Raw genomic sequence first — 21,340 nt, forward strand, 5'->3', positions numbered from 1 at the left:
CCTTATACACCTGAGAGAAGAAACCACTTCCAATAAGCTCAGCATCAAAGTTCTCCCAAAATTCCAGTCTCCGGACAGCTGTACGTAGTCTCTGCCAGCGATCAACCTGGAGATATGTGTCTGAAGACTCCCCATCATAGGGCCCTGGGCTGGATGGTTCAGGGGGCATCATTCCCGTCTCACACATGATGGGGACTGCTACAAGATGATAAAGCAAGTGACCTGGGACCTAAGGACAAATCAGTGTCTGTATGTGTATCTTGGGGGTGGGGAAGAGATGTGCATGGTCAAATGTCCCCCCAAATAATACCACCAAGGTAACTGGGATTCAACCAGACTCTGATGCCTAGCCCAGTCCCATTGGCAGAGATACTATGATCAGTCCTAATTGTGTGACCCTGGGCAAAGATCTACAGCTGAAAGGGACCTTGGAGACTATCCCCTTCATTTTACAGAAGAGGAAACTCAGGAGGTTGAACAGTCCAACTAGGAAGAATCAGATGTGGGAATGAACCCAGGTCCTCTGGCCCTAGAGTTGGAGATCTCTCCATTGTAACATGAATTTTAATTCTCTAAGCCTCAGTTACCCCATCTGTAAAATGGGACAATTCTTTTACTTCCTGACATAGAGAAAAGTGTTTATTAAATATTCAAAGATTATAGAAATGGGAAGGGAGTGAATTTAGAACTCAAGGTCTTGGAAGTAAATGTTACTTGTTTTTGTATGTAATGGGGATTGGGAGGGGGGAATAAAATGAAATAAAATTTTTTAAAAGGTTATAGAAATGTGTTGTTGGTGATCACTATTGCACAAGTCACTATTGCTCTTTAAACTTGTAATCAGTAAAAGAGTATGAATGATACTATTTTTCTTGTTGTAAACCTTAAAGCTTAAACACAAAATAGAAGTTATTACTAATTTTTTTTTTGTCTAGTAGACAAATTCCTAGGTGGATTTCTGGATTATTTTTAGCAGTGCCTGTACTCTGGTATCTTGGGGAACTACTACTTTTTTCATCCAGTGAGCCACAAGTTGGCACCGAAATGTACCCCTCCTACCCCACCCCTGCCCTAGGGCTTCAAGGCCCACCTCTCACATGGGCCTGCAGTGTTGGAGGAGGGTAGGGCCTGCCAGACATGAGCTGCCCTGGTCCCAGCCCTTCCCTCTCAGGTGGTGCATGAGGCTGGGGGCAGGGCCCATTCCTGTTGTTGTTGTCCAGGATGCTGTTTCTGGAAGCCATAGCTCCCAGGGGAGAAACCTAATTGCTTTAGCATATACTTCTGACAGTTCCAGGAGAAACAGGTTAAACTGGCTTCTTGCCTAGCTGGAGCAGGGGTAACACCAGGACCTTGGTGGAGAGAGGGGGTAGCAGACACTGCTGGGATATCCCAGGAGATGGGACCCCAGGAAGAGATTCCACTCTGCTTCTACTCCAAAGGATCTCCTGAGCTCCTTACCTTCCAGTCAGTATCCTTCCCCCTTGGTTTCCATTTCATCCTCCTAACATCTCTCCTCTGAACCCCAGGAACGGGATTCAAAACTCAAGCTTGATTTCTCACAAAGTGGTTGCCTCTTTTTTAACAAACATCCATGTCTGCCCACTGGAGATCCCCCTTCAAGCCTTGCCCAGCCTAAGCTGGCCCTCGGATCTCATCAGAAGGAATTCTCCACACTGGAAGGGACCCTAATGGTCCCTTCTCCCCAGTCCAACTCTAATCGGTGTACAAATGCCCTCTACAATATCCTTTACTTGAACAGTTCCAGTGTTTGTAAAATAGCCTTTTCAAATGTTGGACACCTCCAGTGGTTGGAAATATCTCCAAATATCCCAAACCATCTCCCTTCCCTTCCATGCTTCCTAGTTCTGCTCTCTGGGGCCAAGGAAAACAATTCTAATCCACTTTCCATAGAACAGGTCTTGAAATATTTAATGGGAATGATCACGTCTGCTTTAAGCCTTCTTTTCTCTGAGTTAAACTCCCCCAGTTTCTTTCATATGACAAGACTCTTCACCATCTAGGAGGAAGGGTGGTGGGGTAGTAAAGGGAGGGCTCTGTTGGGAAAAGCTTTTTCAGCTCTTTTTCCCTCCCCTCCATTCCCACGCTGACAAGGGCCTGCCAGTCAGTTGGACTCTATTCTTCAATAGCTCTCTGTGTGGCTGCCGGGATTCCTGGAGAAGGGCAGGGCTCACCCCCTCCAGCCCTCCCTCAATAAGCCATTTGTCCTCTGCCAGGGGTGGCCCCCAAGGTTGAATGAAGGCAGCTCAAAGCTCCATCTGGAAGGAGAGATGGAGGGGTGGGCAGGCAGACAGCCTTGGGGGCACAAGAAAAGCCCATACTTGTCATGAATCCATAGAGAAAAGGAGCAAGACCTTCTCAACAATGAAGACTGTCAGAGCCTGGAATCATGGGTCAAGATGGGTCAGTGACATCTTCAGTGGTCAGTCTGTCTTTGGAGGCCTCAACAGCCTCTCCAGGTACCTGATATGTCCTAAAATCTAATATCCCAGCAAGGGCTGGAAGACAGGGTCAGGATGGAGGAGATGCTTGGAATCACAAAATCTGAATTCGGGGAGGGAGGGATACTAGAAGCTATCTAGGCCAACCTATGCCAAAATAAGACTCCCCACTCCAATATATCCAAGTTGCTTAAGTTTTGGTGGAAGGCCTTCAGTCAGGTCTGGAATCAGCTCAGACCAGAGAGAAGAACTGATTGTTAAATTTTCAGTGTGAACATTCACACATAAAAAGCTACAAATCAGGGTTTGAGTTAGTGTTTTGATTGTCTAGACTGAAGCCAGAAACAGAGAAAATGTTAATAATGCAGATTATTTCCTAAGTACATCCCTCTCTACTCCCACCCTCCAGCAGTTTGATAAACAATTACCATCACACCCCTGGAAAGAACCCATTACCCCTTAGCACAAATCATTCCATTCTTAGATAGTTCTGATTCTTAGGATGCTTTTCCCTACATTCAAGCCCAAATTTGCCTCTTTGCAACATCCACCTATTGTGCCAAGATTGGCCCACTAGGGTCAAACAAAAGAAGTCTAATCCCATGTTCATTTGACAGGCCTCCCACCGTCACTCCTAACCCCTGATCACATCTTTTTTTCTCCAGGTTAAACATCCCCAAATTCTTCAATTAATCAAATTCTTCCTCAAGGGTTGTTTTCCCTCTGAACACTCTCCAGTTGACCTATATCCTTTCCAATTTTTGGTGCCTCAAATTGAACATCACATTTTGGTTGGCTTTTGGTCTGAACAAGAAAGAGTTTAGTAGTTCTAATACTTACCCCGGACTATTCTGTCTAAGGTTACATTAGCTGTCTTGGTTACCCTCTGATGTAATTTTTTTTTTTAGGTTTTTGCAAGGCAAACAGGGTTAAGTGGCTTGCCCAAGGCCACACAGCTAGGTAATTATTAAGTGTCTGAGACCAGATTTGAACCCAGGTACTCCTGACTCCAAAGCTGGTCCTTTTATCCAATCCACCACCTAGCCACCCCCCACACCGATGTTATTGATTCAAAGTGAATTTCCAGCACATTAAGACCTTCAGAGCTTTCTCAGATTCCTGGCTAGTCATGTCTCTCCTAGCTTGTGTTTGTAAAATTGGGTTTTTTTGGTTTGTTTTTGTAACTAAAGTGAAAGACATTTACTCCTTTTAAATTTCCTCTTATTAACAACATAGACAACCAACAGTGTCCGAGTGGAGGAATAGAAGATGGGAAAGGAGGAAGAACTATAATGGTTAATTCCCAAGACTGAAAGGGACAAGCAATGTCCCCAAGTCAAGACCCAGGCAGTACCAAAGCAAGGATGCTCACTGATCTGGAAGAAAATAAGCAGGCTCACTAGTTTGAACTAGGTTTCAACTTAGCTGTAAATCAATTAACAAATTAAGGGCTTTGACACTCATCAAGCATTGTGACAGCTGCTGTTCAACAAGAAATAAACTGTCTCTGTCTCACCAGGGCTTACATAATGTTGGAAGAAGCAGCAGATGCAACAAGAAGGATATAGAAAGGGGAGGATGGGAGGACCACTAGTAGATGGGGAGGATGAAGGAAGGCAGGCAGAGATGCCACTTGAGTCAAGTTCTAAAGGAAACTAAGAATTCTAAGAGGCAGAGTTGAGGAGAGAGGGAATTGCTGAGCACAGGCCCAGTTTAGGCAAAGTCTCAGAGGTGAGAGATGCAGAGACCAGTGAGGAACAGCAAGAAGGGCAGTTTGCCAGGACTACAGAGTGCCTGAAGGGGAGCAATGGAAAGCCTAAAAAGGGAGAGTAGGATTTTAAAAGTCTTTAAATGCCTAACAAAGAAGTGTGTGCTTGGTTCTGGTGGAAACAAGGAACCCCTGGTGCTTACTGGTCAGGCCTGTTCTTTAGGAAGGTCACTTTGGCAGCTGTGTGGACAGTGGATGAAAGACGGCAGAGGCCTGAGGCAAGGTGACCGTGTAGAATGTAATCACATTACCTTCTTTCTGAGACTTCTACCATCCTCTAGATTCTCATTAACAATGCCTGAATTTATTCCTTAATGGAAAACTCTGAGATTTCAGGGTCCTACCCTTTTATGGATAAAGGAAAAGGGGGGTTCACCAAAAATGGGACCAGCATCCTTCCATACCCCCTACCCCAGTGCTGGGTCCCCCTTGAGACTCAAGGTACATTCCCCCTTGTTGTGAGCATCACTGCCTCTGCAAAGACACCTTCCCCTGCCCCCAATCTCACATAGGCTCACCCACAGGCTTCCTTAGCTTTGTGGCAACCCCTCACTGTACACTCACTTCCTTGGCTCCTGAAGAAGCATGAGAGGGAGGAAAGTGGGGGGGGGGGGCTCCTCCTCAAATATTCCCCCAGAGTCCTCTCAGACCTTGGAGTATCTCAAGGACAAGGAAAAAGGAGGAGGGCAACACTTCCCCTCCACAAAAACCACTTTGAAGTAGGAATGGAAGTTCCCCAAACAGGCACTTCCTGCTCATTAATCTTAGCTTTGGAAGGAGTCTTTCCTGCCCCTGCTAAGCCGGGAAGTAGAGGCATTGGTATGGGCGAGGTGAGAAATGATTAGAGAAGGAAGGAAAGTGGGGCAATGGAAGTTCCAGGGAGGACCTCCATGGGATCCATGTTAGAATCACTACCCTGCCTCTTAGCTAGCCACATCATCAAAGTTCATGTCATTTTGGGGGAACCCAGTCTGCAAATTATGTGTGAGATGACCTCTAAGGTTACTTCCAGCTGGAAAACTCTAAAATACCTTTATTTTTACTTCAGGTAGCCCTGACTGTAAAATCGTTTCCTTTTGAGTTTTGACACAGAGCTTGGAGGACCATACATCTACTCCCCCACAGCCCGCCCTGCCACACAAACCAGCCTTTGCTCTGGATTCTGAGATTCCTAGGGAAGTGATACCATCTGACCTCAGAGAAGGCCCAGGCACCCCAAATGCAAGGGAAAGTGTTTCTAGACCACTGACCCAAATCGGCCTACTTCCTGGGCCTGACCAGGAATCTGGTCTATGGGGACTATGGAGTCCACAATAAAAGCACAAACACACTGTCCTCTTGTTTCTCCCCACATCTTTAAAAATCAGTGAGGTGAGATAGTCACACAGTTCTGACAGGCACAGTGTGGGTGCAGTATGTCCAGGCTTCTCCAAGGAGCCACTGTGCCCACTGGCAAGCTGGCTCCAGGCGCCCCCACCATTCCAGGCCTCTTACCACCCCTGAAATCCCAGACCTGAATGCAATAGAAAAAAACCTTCCTGGCAGCTTCACTGCACAGCATAGACAGAAATTCCTCACCCCACTTCCCCAAGGCAAAAAGCCAACCTTCCTCTCTGCTCTACTACAGGAAATGGTTTGAGCTAACCTTCCTCCCCCTCGTCTTGAGCCTGGCTTTCTTTGACATTGTAGGTAAAATCTAATTCCCTTCATGGTACAGCTTAGGTTGGCCCCCAGTCTTCCAGCATGTGCAAGAAGAGCCAGGATGACCCTCCTGCCCTTTTCCACAGGGACAGTGCCGGCTTTAGTGGGTTTCCCACCCTCCTAAGGGGACATTTCTGGAAAAAGAAAGACTTTTATCTCCAGGTCCAAACTGAGTCTCCCAGAGCATACCCAAAATGTGAATCTCTACCCCCCCACCCCATAAGAGATAATTGCCAGGCAGGAAGGGCTGAGCTTTCAGCCTTTTGCTCTTCCAGAAGACTTAGTCACTCCTGAATAATGGGTGAAGGGAGGGGATGGACCCAGGCATTATTACTCAGTAAAAGGCCTTCAGTGACACAGCCCCAGTCAGATGGCTAGAGAGAAATCTAGCTTGAAGCATCCTCTCAGCCCAGCCAGTCCCGTGCCTACACTTCCTATATACAACATGTCTGGACTCTCAGGGATCCAGCCTGGGACAGTCTGGGATTGTTTCTTATAATGGAAGGAAAATTCAAGAGATCCCTGACCCTCTGAGGAAGGAGCCTTCTTTGGGGATCTCACAAGGAGAACCAGATGGACCCTAAAAGAAAGAGTCAGGCATGAAGGGTCACCGTGGCAGGCCCACTCTCTCACCAAGTTCAGCAAGGGCAAAGGCAGGTAGCCCTCCAAGGCAAAGGCAGGAAGCCTTCCCAAGGCAAAGGCAAAGGCAGTCCCCCAAGCCTGCAAAGTATTCCCATTTCTCAAGATCTGGACTTGGATTTCCCCTCCATTGCTGCTGCTGTTTGTGTGTGTATGAGACTCTGGCCATAGAAGTTTGCTCCAATGAATGAAGGGTGTGTGTGTGTGTGTGTGTGTGTGTGTGTGTATACATGTGGGTAGGTATATAATGTTTGTCCTTCGTTCTGGAGGAAGATGGTAACATCAAGGAGGGACAAACAGTGAATTGGATTTGAGTGGGTGGGGGTAAATGTGTTAAGTCACCGGCCTTACTTTCTCCTCCAGAGCCATCTGGTTCAGTGGCAGATATAAGTCAGGATGCCTGGAGATGGCCCTGGATATGAAGCAATCAGGGGGGCAAGTGACTTGTCCAAGGTCACACAGCTAGGTAGTGCCTGAGGCCACATTTGAACTCAGACCCTCCTGATTTCAGGGTCAGTGCTCTACCCCCGGCACCATCCAGCTGCTAGGGAGAAATGTATCTGGGTATGGTATGTGAGGATTTATGTGTGCTCGTGCTTGAGAGCACATGTGTGAAATGTGTGTGCCTGTGCTTACATGTATATGGTACATGGATGCATCTTTCATGCCCACACTCAGATCTGGGTGCCTGCCTTCTGTTTACGGATGTATTTGTCAGATGCTGCCTCTAAGCTTATGCCTGGCTCTCAGTGCTAGTTTCTATGACACCAATTTTCAAGAGTTCTGTCTCAGTGAAATGTCTGGATTTCCCTATACTTAAAGGGGTGTGCCAGAGTTGAAGGGGAAGGGCAAAGCAAAGGTCAAAGCCAACAGAGAATTATACAGTAAAGTTCTTCCATCTCGAGATCTCCATTAAGTAAATAGCTAGTTTCAAATTACATTAAGAAGAATTAAAGTTAGAGCTTCTTGACTACAAAAAGTTACTAAGGTGGTGAGGAGGAATGGACTTTCACCTCCAAAAGGCTGAGAATGAGGTCTAGGAAGTCTGGCATCTTTCAGGTGGAAACTATCTGGAAGATAAGAAAGGGTCAAGGTCTCTGTCTTTATCCCATGTCTTCAAGCAGCACTTGATTTGACAGGCCATGTTTCATAAATCAGGAAAAGACTCATCCTTTAGAGTCAACAAATCCAACCAGGGTTGCCCTCCATACAAGCAAAACAGCCAGTTGTTTCCCAAGAGTTATACTGAGGTTTCATAATTCCTGCTACCTTGACATGATTCTTTCCTTTCTTACCTGGTCTGAAATTCTCACCATTTGAATCACGGGATTCTGTCTCTAGGAGGCCTTAGCAAAAAGGTACATTTTGCCTAGAAGCAGTCCTCTTTTATTAGTACAAATACTTATCATTTATTAGTAAAAAGGTTTATCAGATTAGCAAATTGATTACAGTTGCCCTAAAGGATGAGATCCAGGATCACAAGGTAGGAAGGAGCTAGAAAGAATCTTAGAATTCATCTGGTTCAATGCTTTCATTGTTCAGATGGGGAAACTGAGGATAGAGAAGGAAAGTGATTTGCCTAAGGTCCCACAAATAAAGGCAGACTATATGGCTCACTGGAAAGAATATGGAAACTAGAGTTAGGAGACCAAGGTTTTAATCTCAGCTTTGTCACTAACTGGTTGTGTGACCTTGGTCAAGTCCCTGTTTGTTCATTTGTAAAATGAAGGAGTTAAACTAAATAATCTCTAAAGTTCCCAGTTTGTAGTTTGCATTCATTCACTCAAGAGACAGGAAGGAGACAGATTCTAAAGTGGATTTTAGGAGTCAGGAGTGTCAGAAAAAAAGGACTGGAGGTACCTTGAGAGGAACATAGGAAGAAGTAAGGAGGGAGAAGTCACTGTTCCCTCACCTTACTGTGAAGAGCTCCCAGGCTCCAGACTCAAAAAATCAGGTAACAATTATATACAGATCATTCTAATGGACCAATGCAGACACTCCCTTTTATAACCCCCGGAGACCACGATCCTATCTATCTATGATAGCCCCAACCAAGCTAGAAAAATACAAGAGTGGGATTCAGAGGAAATGTAGCTAATTCCAGAATGCCAGATGTAAGTTTGCCAAAAAAACTATTTTATGAGAACTCACATAGGGCAAGTGCTCATAAGGGGTTCAGAAGAGGCAATACTGAGACACTCTGGAGGTCTCATTGAAGAACTATAGGACTGATTGTACAGCATGGGAGACACTGACACACAGGACAATCCAGTATGACATGATCTCATCATTGAGGGGGCTGCACACTATGAGGAAGGCAAAATTGAAGCAGCTCAAAGGAAAATGATATCTGTTAAGTTTAGAGTACCCACCCTAAGTGTTCACGTGGACTACTCGTGCCCAATCAGTGGTAGAACATTCCAAGCTTGTATTGGTCTGATCAGCCACAGTCAGACACACTGTCATTTGTTTCACATATAGTGATATTGTTTTGGTCTTCAATAATAAAGGGCAAGAACTAACCAACCAAACAATCAAACCAGCTAATTCCAGATTCAGGTACCAGACTCCTGGGGCTTGCCCAGGGAATGACAACCAACCAGCTAAAAATCATGCTTTCTATATATCTCTCTTATCAGAGAAGTCTCAGCTACCCCAATAACATCTCCCTCCAGATGATCTGAAGTCAACCTGGGCAACCACCCAGCAACAACACACCCAATTGATAATGACATAGTTGATAAATAAGTGCTGGCAGAGAATCTCAAGGAACATGTGTTAAAAAACGTGACAACGACCAGGCAGACAGCCTCCTGGGACCATTCAGGTACCTCAAAAGGGAAAGAAAATTAACACCAAGTATTAAACCACAACAGGGAAGTCAGACCAGGATACAGCCTTTCCAGAATTTCCTCGGGAAAACAAGCCTTTGCCCATTTTACAGAGCAGATGATTTCCAGTGAAGTTAATTTCTAACATGAATACTATTTCCCCATTGATTTTCATTAAAGAATCTTGTTCACCAAGAGACCTAATTATAAACTCTGGTGGATTGTATCTAGTCTCATGGTGTTCTTCAGATATACATAATCCCTTTACTTTTCCAACACCTACCACAGATCCTTAATAACTTTTGTTGAATTGGATTGACTTCCTTCATAGAACTTTCCTGGACACTCTCTACCACTGCCACTTTCTTGGATCATGGGAAGTTCTCCAGTTCATGAGGCTGTCCTCATTCCATGGCTATAGTCCCTAGAACATGACTCCTCTCCTTTTCCTTCTGTCTGAGGTATTTGTAGTTGTTATTGCTGTTTAGTCAAGTCTGATTCTCCGTGACTCCATTTGGAGTTTTCTTGGCAAAGATAGTAAAGTAGTTTGTTATTTCCTTCTTTGGTTCATTTGACAGATGAGGAAACTGAAGCAAACAGGATTAAGTGACATGCCCAGGATCACACAGCAAAATGTCTAAGATCAGATTTGAACTCACAAAGATAAGTCTTCCTGATTCTGAGCACTCTATCCACAGTGCTACCTAATGGCTAAAATGTTGGGCTTGGAAACTATTTGACCAAAGTTGCTGCCATGAAGCTTTAAAATTCCATAAATTTGTGGTTTAACATTTTATAAAATGAGTTAGTTGGTCCTGCTGCCAAAATGAAATTCAAAATCAATTTGGATTACTTGTTTGCCTACTAGGAATGAGGTAACTATCTTGAGTAAAAAGTTCCTTAAGCTAAGGGTCCTCCAATCTCTTCCTGATGAGGAAATATTGACTTCTTTCAAGTTTTAAGTTCACTTAGTCAGGAAGGGATTGAAAAATTTCCAAAGAGCCCTGGAATGGTAGGTAGAGTGGGAACAGCCTACTTGGAGAACAACCAGTAAGACTTTAAAATCATCTGGTTGGGTCATCTGGCCAACTTGCCAACTCCTCAATAGTGGAAAAAATAGATGGATTATTCTCATTTCACTTTATGACAGCCCAAGAGATACAGCAAACAAGTCTTCCTTTACTTACTCAGTCAACAAAAACTTATTAAATGCCTACTGTATACAGGGTACTCTCCTTGAGAAACTAGTGCAGAGAGATGGAGAGAATCCCTTACACCTTCCCTGAAGCGATTCAGAAAAAGACCAACAGATGTCTTAGGCTGGTGCTGAACCAGTGGACTACCTTTCCATGGTCTTCATTAGAGTACCAATGTCTGATTTAGGAGTCAAGACTGAAAATAAGGCAAACCATCCAAAATCCAAATCCAGTTCATCAGTGGGGGGAGGTGGAAGAAATTGACCTTCTAATGATTGGGGGAGGGAGGAGGAAGAAAGAAGCATGTATGAAAGACTAAAAAGAGAGAAACTGAAGGTCTGCCTAATCCAATACATTAAGCAGATATTCTTATGTCACATGGCACTTCATCAATTCATCATCTGAGAAGAAAAGTATATATCCCTAAAGGTCCCAAGGACCTGGGCAAAGATGATGATGATGATGATGGTATTTTAAGGTTTACAAAGTATTTTACAAATATCATCTCACTTTATCCCCAAAGTAATCCTGTGAAGTAAACACTATTATTATCCCCACTTTGCAAATAAGGAAACTGAGGCTGAGAGCTTAAATGACTTGAATTCAGAGTTTCCTGACTCCATATCTGATACTATTCACTGCACCCTCTAACTGCTCCAGAAATGTCTTCAATTCTTTCATTGGTAGCAGAAATTTCTTTTTTCTTCCAGGGGTTCTCTAAAATGAAGCTTTTGCCACTGGGGACCTATTTGGCTTCCCTTTTCTCATTCAGTTTCCCAAATCCTCCTCCAAGGGGCAGGGTAGACAGAATGCTCCTCTTTATTTTTGGAGCAGTTTAGGCAGGAGCTCCAGACTAGGTCTAGAAGTCAAATGAGTTGGATTCCTATGTGAATCCATCATTTACCTGTCGCATAACCCCTGGAACCGTGTTAACATCTCAGCCTCATTTTACTCATCTGCAAAACAGGCAAAAGATGCACACCACCTCTTGGGATTGATAAAAGACATCAAGTTCTTGGTTAACTGCCCAGCACTGTTCTTTAGAGGGTCCCGTGTGGAATGTTTATAGGACCCCGAGGCATGGCATTTCCTGGGCTGGGGCAGCAGTGGGGCCTTTCATTCCACCCTTCAGTCCCGCCCCCCCCCCCTGGCGGAGGGGCAGCTGGGATGAGGGGCAGTCAGTCCTTGCTGTGTGAGCCCCAGGATCTGGGCGCTCCTGACAGGGGACCACAAGTTGTGCCCAGACAAGACTGGCATTCATTATGACTGTACAGAGAGGCAGGCGCTAGCCCGGGACCCTCCTCTTGTCCCCCCACACAAACACATTGTAAATGAGGAGAGAAACCCGGTGGGCACCAGGGATGCGGGTCCCAGAGCGTCTCCGTGGCGGGGCGGGGGGCACCCCAGCAGAGACCATGTGGGGCTGCTGTGCTTGCAGGCTCCCCACCCCGGGGCGCGCCCGTGGACCGTCAGGTATTTTGGGGCTGTTCCCTTCCTGTGGACTAAGCTCGGGTGGGAGAAGCACCCCCGCCCCCCCCACTGGAGCCGGTCCCCGTCCGGAGAGGCTCGCTGAAGGAGCGCCGGCCCTGCCCGGGCGGTGAGGGGCCCGGGGTCCAGTCCTGCCCGGGCGGTGATCCTGCCCGGGCGGTGAGGGGCCCGGGGTCCAGTCCTGCCCGGGCGGTGAGGGGCCCGGGGTCCAGTCCTGCCCTTGGCGCTTTCTGGGGAGCCTCAGCCTGCCCCCGGGGAACTTCAGCCCCGGAGCCCCAGACTTCTGAGGAGCCAGAGGCCGGGGCCGCAGCCCCCCGCCCCCCGCCCCGGCGGCCTCACCTGCTGTCCGCGCGGGCCCAGGCTCCGGCTCCCGGCCCCGCTCCGCGCGCGGCGCCCCCAGCTCTGGGCCAGGCTGTGCCAGGAGCGCCCGCCGCCCGCGGGGTGCCCGGGGGCGGGGAGCCGCGGGCCCCGCCCAGGGCCCGCCCGGCCCGCACCGCCCTGGCGGGAGGGCGGGTCCGGAGGGGCCGGGGCTGAGGAGAAGAGAAGAGGAGCCGGAGGACGCAGCGGCCCCGACCCTGGGCCCCGGGCCCGCGGCGGGGCGGGGGGCAGAAGCCCGGTCTTGCCCTCGTCTTATGCTCCGGGAGGAGGGAATGGAGGGCCGGGCCGGCTCCCGGGCCCGCAGCCGCCAGGACCCAGGCATTCCCCTCCCCAGGCCTCAGTTTCCCTAATCGTAAAGCAAGGGAGCGAGACCGGGGGCTGCGCTCCGTGGCTCCCCGAGCCCGTGCGGCCGCGGCGGGGAAGGGGGCCGGCGCCGGCGGTCCCGCCACCCCTGCTCCCGCCGCTCCTCCGGGCGCAGCGGGACTTGGCAACGCGGCGTGCCAACGGGGCCTCCCCGAAGCCGGCCGCGAGGGGCCAGAGCTCCCGCCACTGCTGCCCCCGCCAGAAGGGCTCAGGGCCGGGTACCCAACCCAGGCCGGCCGGCGACTAAGTGGAAGCTGGTGTGGAGGACATCCACCCATTTGCCCCCACCCCATCCCCCTTCCCCCTCAGGCTGTTTTTTTTTCCCCCAGTCTCTCCATTTATTTTTTTTTAAAGACTTATTTTGAGTTTTACAATTTCCCCCCCATTCTCGCTCCCCCCCAACAGAAGGCATTCCATTAGTCTTCACAGTGTTTCCATGATATACCTAGATCTAAGTTGAATGTGATGAGAGAGAAATCATATCCTTAAGGAAGAAGCATAAAGTATAAGAGATAGCAAAATTACATAAGAAGATAACGGGTTTTTTTTCTAAATTAAAGATAATAGCCCTTGGTCTTTGTTCAAGCTCCACAGTTTTTTCTCTGAATACAGATGGCATTCTCCATCGCAGACACCCCAAAGTTGTCCCTGATCCCTGCACTGATAGACGGAGTGTCCATAGACGGAGTGTCCATCAAGGTTGATCAACACCCCCCCCCCCAGACTGTTAAAGAAGTGCACAATATGATTGGCCACAAGCCCCCCAGACTGGTCCTGTGACAATTGGGCCTTCCTTGGGTCTATACCTTCCTAGGACATTACTCAGGGAATCTGTACAGAAGCTGGGGAGATGTGGGGGTTGTGACTACTTTGTCTTGCTTACAACTTCAGCCTGAACTATCAGATCACAGGACACTGGGATGATGGATTAGAAGCTGGAAAGGAGGGGGCTGCTAGGTGGTGCAGTGGATAGAGCACCGACCCTGGAGTCAGGAGTACCTGAGTTCAAATCTGGCCTCAGACACTTAATAATTACCTAGCTGTGTGGCCTTGGGCAAGCCACTTAACCCCATTGCCTTAAATAAATTATAAAAAAAAAAAAAAGAGCAGATAGGGGATTCCCCTCTACCCAGCCCTGGCCCCTGGCATATCCAGATCCCCTGCCCTCCCTCCAGCCTAGATAGGGAGTAAAAACTATTCCCCTTCACACCCTTCATATTACACCACAACTCCAGAATAGACTGTTTCTCAGCTCATCCTACACTCTCCTTCATTCCTTGTCTGTGGCTGAAATAACACCTTCCTTCCTCATTCTTTCTCAGTTAAAAAGTTCTCATTAAGGCTTAAATTTTTAACTTTTTATATGCCATGGACCCCTTTGTCAGTGCAGAATACAGAGCACTTAAGATTTTAAAAGGAAATAAGTCATCAAAATGTTAAGAAACAAGTTCCAAATCCCCTAGCTAGGCACACTTCATCTGCACTATCTTTGCCTAGCAGACATTATCCTATCCACTTACCATAGCATTTTATACACATTTTTTAATTTAATCTCTTCTATTACTCTGTGGGGAAGCTAGATGTGGCTGGGCCTGGAGTCAGAATGGACCTGAGTTCAAATATGGTCTCAGACACTTAATAGCTGTGTAAACCAGGGCAAGTCACTTAGCCCTGTTTGCTTTGGTTTCCTCAACTGAAAAATGAGTTGGAGAAGGAAATGGCAAAACCATTCCAATATTTTTGTCAAGAAAACTCCAAATAAGGATACAAAGAGATGGACATGATTGAACAACAACATGATTCTTTGAGGCAGTAATAGTATTATACTATAGGACAAAGCACTTAAATTTTATCTCTTTGAGACTCAAAACAATCCTAAGGCATATGCTATTATTATCCCCATTCTACATGAGAAATGAGGCAAATAGAAGTTAAGTGTTTAGGGTTACCCATCAAGTAACTACTTAGGCAGCATTTGAACTCAGGTCTTCCTGACTCCAGACCCATTATGCTATCCAGAGTATCACCTGTCTCTTTATTATGCATGCTAGGTATTAGCATCCCCACATGCCTGCACACATAGAAGATTCAAGCTTTGATCCTCTTGATTCCATATTCATCTTTCTTTCTACTATATCATAGTCTCTATTGTGAAGTCTTCCCATCCCACTTAATATCCTCCCCCCCCAAATAATTCTCTTCTCAAATTTCTATAGAGTATTTTGACTGGATCTCTTTTGTACCCAATCCATTCTGTTTTATTTTTATCTTTGTGCAGGTTGCAACCATGTAATTTTTCACCTTTCTATCCCCATTGCCTAACAAAGTGCATATTCTGGTTGACTGCTTAATAAAATGTTTGTTGAATTGAATGTATCCTTGGATTAAGGGATATTCAACAGGGTCAACAATAAAATTTTACTTGATAATTATTGAAAGTAAATTACTTGAGGGGATAATCAGAGGCAAGTAACTTAATTCCTTTAAGCCTCAGGCAATTCTCTAAGACTGATTTCCTAAATTATATAAGGGATCAAACAGATTTAGGGGACTTTTGAGGTCATCTCATCCAACTCTCACTTCTTTCAAAGGCCTCCAGACATGTGAACTATCTTGCCCATGTCTTTCTTTTTTTTTATGGTTTTTGTTTTTATGGGGTTTTTTTTCCAAGGCAAATGGGGTTAAGTGGCTTGCCCAAGGCCACACAGCTAGGTAATCATTAAGTGTCTGAGACCGGATTTGAACCCAGGTACTCCTGACTCCAGGGCTGGTGCTTTATCCACTGTGCCACCTAGCTGCCCCTTGCCCATGTCTTTCTAATCAAGTCTCTCCCTTTTATTAAATTCTTCCTCCAATCAATTGCTCAAAATTTATTAAACATCTATTAAGTGCCATACATTGTGCTAGGCCCTAGAGATAGGAATACAAAATCCCAGAACGCCTGGCAGAAGGAGTAACTGGAAAGATAAAGTGGAGTCATATTTATCAAGAGCTTTAAAGAATTGGAATTTAAGAATACTTCTATGAACTGATATTACACAGGATATTTTTTTTTTTATCCTAAGGCAAAGAAAATAAAGATTGGATGAAAATTTTCATTTCAAAGTAAAATTCTATGTTTGTTATTTTGTATTTAAAGTACATTTGTGAGGGGCGGCTAGGTGGCGTAGTGGATAAAGCACCGGCCCTGGAGTCAGGAGTACCTGGGTTCAAATCCGGTCTCAGAAACTTAATGATTACCTAGCTGTGTGGCCTTGGGCAAGCCACTTAACCCCATTTGCCTTGCAAAAAACCTAAAAAAAAAAAATAATAATAAGGTGCATTTGTAAAGATAGGTGAAATTATAGTAAATTGTTGTAAAATTGGGAAAGCAAATGACACAGTAAATAGAGCACCAGACCTGGAATCAGGAAGACCTGAGTTCAAATTGACCTTAAGTCCCTTAACCATGTTTTCCTCAGTTTCCTCATCTGTAAAATGAGCTGGAGAAGAAAATGGCAAACCCCTCTAGTAACATTGCCAAGAAAATCCCAAATGGGGTCACTGGGAGTTGTATATGACTGAAATAATTGAAAAATACTAGTAATAAATTTTTTTAAAATTGACATCAGTGTCAATTAACAAGCCAAGTCCTTTTAGTGTTAAATGCCAAAAAATGGAGTATGTATCTATCCCGAGGGCAATGGGGAGCCATTGAAGTTTCTTGAACAGACCTATGTATGCTTTAGGAATATCAATCTGGAAGCTGGCTCTGTCAAATACCAAGTTCCTAGTTTGGCATTGAATACCTTTCACAACCTAACTCCAGCCTGCCATTATACTTTATCATACATGACTCCCTTCATATGCTTCACAGTCCATCTTGCTGTACCTCACACATAACACTCTATCTCTGCATCTTTCTCTGCAATTGGTTGTTTCCTAGAATATACCACCTCCTCACTTTGGCTTCTTAGCATCCTGACTTTCTTTCCAAAATCAACTCTTGTGCCAACTCCTAAAGGAAATCTCTTTTTGTTATTTTAAGATTGAGTCTCTTCATCTCGTCCAGGTAGAAGTTCAGACATCACTCATGAGTCAATTCAACTACTGATCATGAGAGCTTTGGCCTACTCCAATTCCAAGCTGGGACCATTTGCCCCTCTTTAAGTAATGTGGTGGTTCTCTTCTGTTCCCAGGGCCTCACCATATAGAGGACTAATTTAGAGACATCTCCACTGCAGCTCAGAACTTCTTTCAACTTTTCTCTCTAAAATTTCAAGTGATCTCTTACCAGATCTAATGGCCTTTTCTCAATCTCATCATTTTTTAACTCTCTGCAATTTAAAATTGTTAGCACTCTTAGTACTTTCTGTAGGTTTTCGTGACAACTGTTCTCTTTTGGTTATGCCTCTAGCTATCTGACTACTCCTCAGAAGATTTGGCTGGATCTTCATCTAGAATTCTAGATCATATCCATTAACAGGAGGTATCCTGAAACCCTCTTCTCTAGGTTCTATTCTTTTTCTCGTCTTGTTCAGTCATAGTTAATACTTTCTGACTCTACCAGATTTTCTCGCAAAGATACTGGAATGGTTTGCAATTTTCTTCTTCAGTGGATTAAGGAAAACAGAAGTTAAGTGTCTTGCCCCAAAGTCTTGCATCTAGTGAGTGACTGAGGCTTAATTTAAACTCAGCTCCTCCTGACTCTAGGACTAGCTCTCTAAACTCTGTACCACCTACCTATTTTTTCCTTTCTACTCTATACTATCTCATCAGCTCTCATAAATTCCAAACTGCGTTTCTATGCAGATGATTCTCAGATCTTATTTATCTAGCCCTGAACTCTCTCTTGGCTTCTAGGCTCCTTTCTCCTGATATCTATTGGACATCTTGAACTGGATGTCTCATGGACATCTTAAAACTCAACATGTCCAAAACAGAATACAGTATTTTCCCTCTACCCTACTCTTCTCACCCAGATCCCATCCCCATTCAGCAACTTCCCTATGACAGTCCAGAGTACCACCCTAGTTAACAACCTGGCTATCATCCTTTACTCATCTCTCTTTTTTCTCCCCTATATCTATCAGTCATCAAGTCCTGTTATTTCTACCTTTATAACATCTCTCTGTGCTTTCTTCTCCTCTGACACCCTCATCACCTCCATCTGAGGCTGTTAGGATAATCAGGTAGTTGAGCCTCCATATATCATCTCTCCCCCACTCCAGTCCATCAGTTGTCAAAATGATTTTTTTTTTATAATACGGTCAGACCATGTCACCCAGATCCCATCCCCATTCAGCAAACTCCGGTGGCTCCCTCCTATCTCTAGGATTAAATATGAAACCCACTTTTTGACTTTTAAAACCCTTCATAACCTGATCCCTTACCACTTTGCCAGAATTCTTAACACCTTATTCCCTTCCACATACTCTGTCATTCAGTGACACTGACTTTCATGCTACTCCTCAAACACTACACAAAATTTTCACAGGCTATCCCTTCCATGCTCTTCTCCCTCATCCCTGCTTCCTGAATTCCCTGTCTTTCTCCAGATCTCAACCAAAGTTCTGCCTTAGGCAAGTTTTTCTCAGTCCTCCTTAATATCAGTTCTTTCCCTGGGAGACTGTCCTGAATTTCCTTGTATGTATTGTTTTTTTTGTATGAACAGCTAAATGATAGGTCTTGAGTTCAAATGCAATCATTACCTTTGTGACCCTAAGTCACTGAACCCTGTTGACCTCAGTTTCCTCATCTATAAAATGAGCTGAAGAAAATGGCAGACCACACTTTGCAAAGAAAATCCCAAATGAGATCATGAGGAGTCGAACTGAACAACAAATTATCTTTGTAGTTATTTTAACTTCTTTAGAGAGGGCTCAGAATTTTCCTCTCCATTCTCCATTGGCAGCTCTGCTTGGTTTCAACTCCCTGGAACAACTGGTCTACCCTCCAGGCCTCTTCCTCATCCCTAACCCCCCATCTCCAGCCTCCCTCACCCTCCCACTTTTCAGCTCTCTTTTCTATTGCCTTCTTCTATTAGATAGTAAGCTCTTTGAGGATAGACACTGTCTTTTTTTTTTTAATTTGTATCCCTGTTACTTAGTAGTATGTCTGGGGCATAGCAGGAGCATTAAACATTTGTCAATCAACTGAGGGGCATAAGAGATATATCAGCCTCAGCCTCCCTAACAGCTGGAATTTCAGTCCTGTGCTCCCATGCCTAGCTATGAAGTCTTTCTCACTTTGAGCCCCCCAAACCTGCCTGCTTGCCAGTCATCTCCTGACATCCCAATCCCCAAGCTGCCATGCCTTTCCACTAAAAATTTCTTCCTATTTCTTTTGCATAAACTTTTAAAAGTACATGACTCCCTGGTGGAATATAAGCTTCCTGAATGTAGAGAATATTTCAATTTAGTCTTTTTTATCTCCAGTGTCTGGTGTGATGGATAGGGAGTAGGGGAAGGGAATACTTATAGGTCCTACTGCACTAAGAGGTTTGACAAATATCTCATTTGATCTCACAATAACCCTGTGAGGTAGGTACTATTATTATCTTCATTTTACAGCTGAGGAAATGGAGGCTAATAGAAATTAAATTACTTGTTCAAGGTTACACAGCTAGAGTCTGAGGATAGATCCCTTTAAATTTTACTGCCCTGAAGCAAAGTACAGGTTTCCCAGCCTTAATTATAGTTTTGATGAAGACCAAGAACCTTTAGGAGAACAAAACAATAGTAGAAACTGGATCCATTGTCATTTTTTTAGCAACCTCTTTACTAAATTAAATGTGAGTTTTCAATTAAGACCCAATGTGTGCTTAGCCTTATGTTGGGGACTAGGGTAGGAGTTGGCACAGAAAAGAGGAAAAAAAATTCCTAAATCTATTATCTTCAATTTTAGCTTTTCTTCTGGGATCTCCAACTGGCTAAAGGCCATCTCAAACAACATGTACAAAATGGAGCAGATGAGCGTTCTTCTTAAATCTCCTCCTCTTTGTGATTTCCTTATTTGGGACTGTGATTTCCCTAAGTCTCCCGGGTTAAGAGCCTTGAATTAGTTTGCACTCTACACTCTATCTGCTCCCATATATCAAGTTAGTCAAAAGTTCTTTACTGTCTCCAACTTCATGTTTTCTCATCTCTCCTTTCCTCTCTGTTCCCATTGCCACCAGACTACTACAACAAATATCTATTGTGTCTGTTATGTCTTAGGTGACACAATGGATAGAGCAATGGGCTGGGAATCAGGAGGACTCCTCTCCCTGAGTTCAAATTAGGCCTAAAATATTTACTAGCTGGGTGACCCCTGGACAAGTCATTTTACCAGTCTGCCTTAGTTTCCTTATCTGAAAAATGAAGAAGGAAATAGCAAAGACACTATCTAGTGTCTTTGCCAAGAAAGATGGGGTCACAAAAGGTTGAACATGACTGAACTTAATTAGCACTAAGATGGGTCTTCAGTACCACCCAAGCAAACTAATACATTCCTTTCCTAACAAGTCCTCCTACCTCTACTCAATCTGTTCTACTTTCTGCCTCATCAGTAAAGCCATCAACCCTTCAGACCAAGACCAGACTAATTAAACAACAAAATTCAAACTCCCCTGTGTGGCATTCAAGGCCCTTGAGACCCACAGTTCTATGTAAGACAAAGGATACCAACCAACCTGTGTGTCAAACTCAGTCTGGAAATGGTGATAAAAATGCAAAAGATCAGGGCTGCTAGGTGGTGCAGTGGATAAAGCACTGGCCCTGGAGTCAGGAGTACCTGGGTTCACATCTGGTCTCAGACACTTAATAATTACCTAGCTGTGTGGCCTTGGGCAAGCCACTTAACCCTGTTTGCTTTGCAAAAAACAAAAAACAAAAACGCAAAAGATTAGCGATAAACCTTCCCTTTATCCTATTATCCTGAGGCATACCTCAGAAATATTGTAGCTTTGGATCCAGATCATCCCAATAAAGCAAATATCAAATTAAGCAAGCTATAGGATTTTCAGGGTTTTCTGGTACATATAAAAGTTATGTTTATACTATACTGTAGTCTATTAAGTATGTAATAATATTATGTCTAAAAGTATATCCCTTAAATGAAAAATACTTAATTTCTAAAAAATGAAGTTTTGGGTGGCTAGGTGGCATTGTGGATAAAGCACCGGCCCTGGAGTCAGGAGTACCTGGGTTCAAATCTGGTCTCAGACACTTAATAATTACCTAGCTGTGTGGCCTTGGGCAAGCCAATTAACCCCATTGCCTTGCAAAAACCTTAAAAAAAATGCAGTTTTAATTTCCTTCAAAAACTTTTCCTTTGCATTCACAAACTTAGTCAACTGTTTGTTGAAAGGGACCTAGCTTTTGGTCTTCACAGCTTTCAACATACTTTCTTCACTTGGCTTAATCATTTCTAGCTTTTGATTTAAAGTGAGAGACACAGGCAACTATGTTTATTTTACTTGAATACTTAGAGACCACTGTAAGGTTGGACCTGATTTCAATATTATTGTTTCAGGGAATAGAGAAGAGGAGGAGGAAG

General features: G+C 44.7%; 1 protein-coding gene across 2 annotated transcripts in view; it reads right to left on the reverse strand.

Moving 5' to 3' along the window:
- LOC141505094 (dual specificity testis-specific protein kinase 1-like) overlaps window positions 1-12,467 on the reverse strand; it is a 59,652-nt gene extending 47,185 nt beyond the window's left edge. The window contains exons 1-2 of one of the 2 annotated variants that reach the window (XM_074210611.1): window positions 12,422-12,467; window positions 2-229 (exon numbers count right to left, since the gene is read on the reverse strand). In XM_074210611.1, coding sequence (XP_074066712.1) covers window positions 2-187 — 186 coding nt within the window. In that variant the 5' untranslated portion in view covers window positions 188-229; window positions 12,422-12,467. Of the gene's footprint in view, window position 1; window positions 12,012-12,421 lie in introns of those variants that run through there. The other variant, XM_074210612.1, reaches the window with a different exon arrangement.
- Window positions 12,468-21,340: the final 8,873 nt, after the last annotated feature.

The sequence above is a fragment of the Macrotis lagotis genome, chromosome 1 (assembly GCF_037893015.1).
Source record: "Macrotis lagotis isolate mMagLag1 chromosome 1, bilby.v1.9.chrom.fasta, whole genome shotgun sequence".
Lineage (NCBI taxonomy): Eukaryota > Metazoa > Chordata > Mammalia > Peramelemorphia > Peramelidae > Macrotis > Macrotis lagotis.